This window comes from Myotis yumanensis, unplaced genomic scaffold (genome assembly GCF_028538775.1).
Source record: "Myotis yumanensis isolate MYYU_CA2020_CCGP unplaced genomic scaffold, mMyoYum1.0.hap1 SCAF_13, whole genome shotgun sequence".
NCBI classification, from domain to species: Eukaryota; Metazoa; Chordata; class Mammalia; order Chiroptera; family Vespertilionidae; genus Myotis; species Myotis yumanensis.
This window is the reverse complement of record NW_027223764.1, coordinates 15,966,772-15,972,917: the sequence shown is the minus strand read 5'-3', so window position 1 is coordinate 15,972,917 and position 6,146 is coordinate 15,966,772. Positions and strand designations below refer to the sequence as shown.

Genomic DNA, 6,146 nt, shown 5'->3' with positions numbered 1-6,146 from the left:
GCCCAGAGGTCAGCTGGGACCTGCCCTTCCATGCCAGATGCTCGGCTTCGATCGCCTGCCAGGCCTAGGGACTGCACCCGTGCACGAATTTCGTGCACTGGGCCTCTAGTATAAAATAACAACTACAGACTGCTTCGTAGATACTAGCACTGTTCTCATCGTCCGTAATGAATTCTCATTTAATCCTCTCATCCCTAGGAGGTCGATATTATAATCCCACTTTACCCGGGAGGAAACCAAGGCACAGAGACACTCCATTACAAAGCATATACAATAACTAGAGGCCCAGTGCATGAATTCATGCACTGGTGGGGTCCAGTCGGCCCGCTTTAATGGGGGCTGATCAGGGGCAGGCCGGCCAGGGCAAGGGGCCGCAGTTGTTCCAGTCGGTCCGGTCATTCTGCCATTCGGTCACTGGGCTTTTATTATATAAGATGGTGCCGAGATTCAAACCCCGGCCATCCGACGCCCACATTTGTCTTGAACCACTGCATTAGGCTCTGTGTTTCTATCTGACCGCTCAGGACTCAGGTAAATCCTCCTGGGTCCTCACCACCCCCAGACCAGTCAGAAAGGTGTCAGCACAGAGACAGCGTCAACGTTTAAAAGGGCCATTCATTCCCCAGGACGGAGAACCCCAGCCCCGTAACATGCCCACCTTCCTGGTGACTCAGCAATTACTCAGCTGTCTTTGCCCAAAGCAGCACTCCACCCACTGAGTGAGCTTGGTTGTTGCACAGCCACAGCCCGTCGCCACACAGGAAACCGAGGGCGTGTGTTAGACTAAGGACGCACTGCCCAGGATTCACAAGGGCCCGGTCTGCTCCAGGCAACAACATAATCTTATTTCGGGATTTGTTCTGCTTCCTCTGTTGTACCACAACAAACGTCCTCGGACGACATTTTCTCTCAGATTTGAAGCCAAACTGAGGAAATCTAAATGCTGAGGTAGATACAGCAGAACCTCTGGGACTGGACCGCACGGGCTAGAAACGAGCTCGACGGGATTCTCCACAGGCCATTAACCCGGCGCGGCTCTTCCGTGGCCTCGGCCTTTGCAGAGTTTACGAGCTGTAAATTCAACACACGGACCTCCCTGAGGCTCTCGGTCCTCTCATGTCCGAGGAAACGTCTTTGCTGTGGTGAGCAAGGAGCCCAAACACAAACACAACGAAGCAGGAAGTAAAGTTTTGCACGGAGAGACGAGGGAGGGAAAGCCGCGAAGAAAAGCGCGCTCCCCGGGAATCCGGACGTGAGTTGCGACGCTCAGCCCGGCCTACCTGACGCCCGCAGCTGCGCGCGCAGTCCCGCCGCTCCAGGGCGCTGGGCGGAGCAGAGCCGAGCCGCGCGCGTCTCTCAATTTGGCCAATCACGCGTCTCTTCCGCCTCTCCCGTGGCCTCGCCCCGCCCCTCCCTGCCCCGCCCTGGCCCCCTGGTGGAGACTCCTGGCCGCGCGCGCGCGCAGTGCCGCCGCTCTCGCGAGCTGGGTGAAGCTGAGCTGCGCGCGTCAGCCAATCCGGCCAATCGCGCGCTTTTCCGCCTCCCGCGAGGCTCTGCCCCTAGAACCGGAGCGCCCCCAGCCGGGGCTGGGCGGGTTCCCGTCGCTGTGGGGATGGCGGCGGGAGGTAGCGTCCGGGCTCGCGAGTAGCTGTGTGAAAGCTGAACTGCCTTGGGGTCCGCTGTGCAGTCGAATAGCGCTGCCTTTCCACGGTCAGGGGACCTCTCAACTGCACTCGGGCCTGGGGCCTCCAGGGCTAGTGTGATTTCCTCAATGGTGGGAGGGAAGGGAGGACTCCTCTGTTCCCCGCGGCGCCCCTCACTCCCTCTCCTCCCCCCACGCCTCCCCCAGTAAAGTTGATGCTTTTGTTTCCGGGAAACAAACCTCAGTGGACTCTCCTTTGCAGGGTCTTTTCGCTACTTAAACGGAAATGGTGCAGACAGGCGTAAATTTATTTGCGGTTGTGTTCCTCATCCCTAGGTCCTGGAGGGTCATTGGTTCCAGTCGCACAGCCTTTAAGGTTCAGGGTGGTGGGACAGGTCTGATCATGTTCTTTGGGGGCAAGATTTCAGTTCTCTTTCCTCATTATGAAGCTGGCAGAACGAAATTAAAAAATTCATAACTGTCCAACGTTGTTGTTCTCCCCATATGGCAGGTTTTGAATATGAAAACAAATGGAGAGTCTTGTTTATATGAGACGCTAGCGAGTTAATTTGTCATGAAAAAACTAGTAGTCACCATGTGAACCAACACAACCTTGTTTAGGAGGGTAAATGGAAAACAACAGCAAAAAGCAGTGATGAATCACAGCTAAGTGATGGAGGAAGATGCTGACTTACTGGCTGATGTTACCTATAATAAAAAAATACTTTGATAAAGACGGGAGTCCATAGAGATGGGGGTTGATTTCATTTCCGTTTTGTGATTATTTTTGTCTTTTAGAAGTAAACCACGATAACATTTTCAAGATGCAAAGTCCTTCGGACTCAGCTGTGATTTTACCTCGCACTCCACAGGGCTGTGCCAATCTACCATCTCCCCATTCAAGTAGTTCAAGAAAGCAAGTATGAAAATGTCGTTCTTCCAGTGGGCCAGTTCTGTGTTTCTAGTGATTCTGGCAGTGGTGGTTTTCAGTCTACTGGAGATTGTTAATTAACATCATGTGTAGCATGAATAAGTGTATTAAATGACTTTAGATCTTCTCAGTTAATGTATTTGACTTCTTCCCACCCCCAAAGTTTCATTTTGAGTCAATTATTTAGTTTCAGATCAGGTTATTACAAATTGAAGAAGTTTGAATTTGCAGTGCCATGAAGGTCGTTGGTGGCAGGATCTAGGTCTATTCCAAAATTTGTAACTGAAGCACCTAGAGCAGGGTCAGGCATGTGCTAAGTTGCTGAACAGATGTTTGTGATTACTGGAATAAGTGTCTCAGCACTGTTGTAGAAGAGTGATGACTTTGCTAAAATAAAACTAATGGAGCTTCCAGGAATTAAAGACATTTTGTGATGGTTACTTAAGATCTATGGAGACAGAAAGCCATCTAGATAGTGGTGTGTGCCATAGAAATGTAAGGTCTTTAGTTCTTGTAGATTTGTTTACATCAAGAATATTTTTTATTAACATTAATGTTTTTCTGCCTTTTACAGCCTATGAGTGCAACACTTAGAGAACGGTTGAGGAGAACTAGATTTTCATTCAATTCCTGTTACAGTGTGGTAAAACGTCTTAAAGTAGAGAATGAAGAAAACGATCAGACCTTTCCAGAGAAAGCATCATGTTCAACAGAAGAAAATTGTTTGGAATTTCAAGATAATTTTAAGCACATAGACAGTGAATTTGAAGAAAGTTCATATTTGAAAAATACCATCAAGAATATCGATGCATGTGAATCTAAATCACTGGATACTGGCTCTTGCAGTGATCTCCAGAATGACTTTGATGAGAATCTTCCCCCAAAAGGATTAAATGAAGAAAAGGCAAAATTGGTGAAACAGATTCAGGAGAAAGAAGACCTTCTTAGGAGGCTAAAACTAGTCAAAATGTATAGATCAAAGGTGAGGATAATTTCAGAGTCATTGCATAATTACTTTTTAAATTGTTAGATTTATTTTTAGGTAAATAATAGGAAAGTCATTTCAAAAAGAGAAAATTATTTTTAGCATAATAAGCAATAAGCCAAGTATTCAGAAACCTGGTTTCCAACAACTTTTAACTCAAATATGTCAGATTTAAAGTAGAAGAGGCCTCTAAACACCAGGTTCAACTTTTTAAAAGTCCCACCCTCTGTTTAATGTGCAGTAGAAGTTTTTTAGCATGTAGCAATATTAGAAATATCAAATGTTAGATGCAAGTACAATGAGAACAGAAGTGACAGCTGATAGTGGATGATTTAAAAAGTTAAACATGGGCCACAGAGTATAATAAAAAGTATTTTTAGTAGTGATCTTTTATTCCTCCAAATTATTAAAAGTTCCAGGCATTTTGTTTGAAAAAAACAACAAATATACTTTAGATTGCATCCCAGATAGATTGAATTAAATAGAACTTGGGCCCTTGGAAGAAGATAACCTTTATTTACCTGGATCATTCAAATATCTGCAATTTCTCCTTCACTAGCAATGTGGAATAAATGATGGAATAGTATATCTTATTTGCTCTCTTAAATTTTTAGGATTTTTCTAAATATAGGTACTTGAGTTTTATGAGATAGTGAATGTTGAAAAATAATTTGAATATTTCATTTTTAAAAGTACAGCTATAATAGAAACCTGTTGCTTTTCTACATAGTTTTGCCCTACTTAATGCTTTGATTTTTCCCTGAGTGTTGAGGGAGGCCCAGAGCTCTCACCAAACAAAATACCCTAGAACTCAATTGGAGTGTCATTGTAAAAATCACCCTATTTTTCCCTGGGTAGAAGGCTCATTCATGATCAGATATGTTGGTACCCTTTAAACCTACTCCACTGATTTAACAACTTACGTTAAAATATGATACCTGTCTAGTTATTGCCATACATTTATATGTTTTTTTTTTCCCCTGTTTCAGAATGACCTGTCTCAGTTACAGTTGTTAATAAAGAAGTGGAGAAGCTGTAGCCAACTGTTGCTTCATGAGTTGCAGTCAGCTATGTCTGAGGAGAACAAGAAACTCAGCCTTACTCAGTTGATAGACTACTATGGGATAGATGATAAATTATTACACTACAACAGAAATGAAGAAGAATTTATAGGTGTTTAATTACTAATTTTTTCTCCAGAATATCTTTGAGGATGACAACTTAACAAATACTTACACATTTTAAAGGGAAGATATAAATCATTAGGGCTTAAAAGAAGATATCTTGATGAACATCAGTTTAGGGTACTCTGTTAGATAAATATGTAAGTTCTAAAATGAAAATTTAGTATTTTGGATAATCTGTCAAAAAATTTGACATTTAAAGATATGTGAAAAAATTTTACATCATGTTTTAAAACATAATTTGGGCAGTTTTGGAAGTCAGTTATATTGTTTTGTTTATTACAAAAATGTTTTAAATATTAAAAAGTAGTTCAGTCTGGTGAATGACTAAACCTAAACTGGTCTAAAATGCCTGCCTGTCTCCTTAGTTTATGAACCTTGTTTCCATCAATTTACCACATATTTCCATCTGTATGGTCTATTAGGTAATTACTAGTAAACTCATATGTCCAAAATTATATTTTTCCGATTTCTGAAAATTTGTTTCTTGTATTCCTCATCTCATTTAGTGACATGACCATCTATCTCTCACAAAACCACATATCATCTTCTCCTACTTTAAGACATTATGGCCTACAAGGTCTTTTGGATTCATCTCCCTTTCTAGCTTCATCTGTGAAATAGATGGGAGTGTCTACTTAGTTCACAGTTACTTCTCAGCCAGAAACCCATCTTCATAGGATTGTGTTTCTGGCTGCCCTGTCGTACAATGTCATCCTGGCCGTGTACAATAACCCAAGCTGGCCCAGTCTCTGAGAATTTAGAATTGTGCTTGGAAGAAGAAAGCTCATTTCTTTGTGGCTGAAGCTATTGTATGTAAACTTGGAAGCTGGTGCACTTTCAGTCCTTCCTGAGAACTTTGAATTTCTACTTTTGGGTCCTTTTAAGGGCGAAAACAGCTTTACTTACTTTTAAAAAACCTAACAAACTTAAAAAAAAAAGTACTTCCCTACTTGTAGACTCCCCTCTTCTAGGTGCACCCCATTTTCAGCCCAGTTCCTCCCAATGACCTAACAAACTGTTAATATTTGGCATAGCAGGGAGACCCAAGGACTGTGCTCTTGCATCCATTCTAATTGTTAGTGCCCATGACTGTAAACTCGGTCACCTCCCTCCTACCTATTTCCTCCCTCAATACATAGATTCCTCCCTTCTTGAAGTTGCCATTGTCATTGGCTTCTGAACCAAGAGGACTGGCCTAGGCCTCACATATGCCTCCCCTGGCCCTGGGGAGCTGTGTTGTTTTGTGCCAACCAGCCTCCATCAACTGCTGCTCAGCCAGAGGGCTTAAATGTGGCAGGAGAAGCGGTTTAGCTGCTGATGGTGCTGGCATTTGACTGCAGTTGCACTGCTAACTTAGCACAACCCCTGGAGTCACTCTTACATGTTCACTTGGGAGATCTA

General features: G+C 43.5%; 1 protein-coding gene across 4 annotated transcripts; it reads left to right on the top strand.

The window, feature by feature from the left end:
* Positions 1 to 1,569: 1,569 nt before the first annotated feature.
* On the top strand, positions 1,570 to 5,281 carry SFR1 (SWI5 dependent homologous recombination repair protein 1). 4 transcript variants are annotated; one of them, XM_070432340.1, is made up of 4 exons: positions 1,570 to 1,625; positions 2,441 to 2,562; positions 3,148 to 3,555; positions 4,548 to 5,281. In XM_070432340.1, the coding sequence occupies exons 1-4, from the start codon at positions 1,613 to 1,615 to the stop codon at positions 4,737 to 4,739; spliced, it is 735 nt and encodes a 244-aa protein (XP_070288441.1). In that variant the 5' UTR covers positions 1,570 to 1,612; the 3' UTR covers positions 4,740 to 5,281. The 4 variants fall into 4 exon arrangements, with proteins under 4 accessions (XP_070288441.1, XP_070288444.1, XP_070288442.1 ...); XM_070432343.1 differs by having other exon boundaries at positions 1,573 to 1,710; XM_070432341.1 differs by lacking the exon at positions 2,441 to 2,562 and having other exon boundaries at positions 1,624 to 1,710.
* Positions 5,282 to 6,146: the final 865 nt, after the last annotated feature.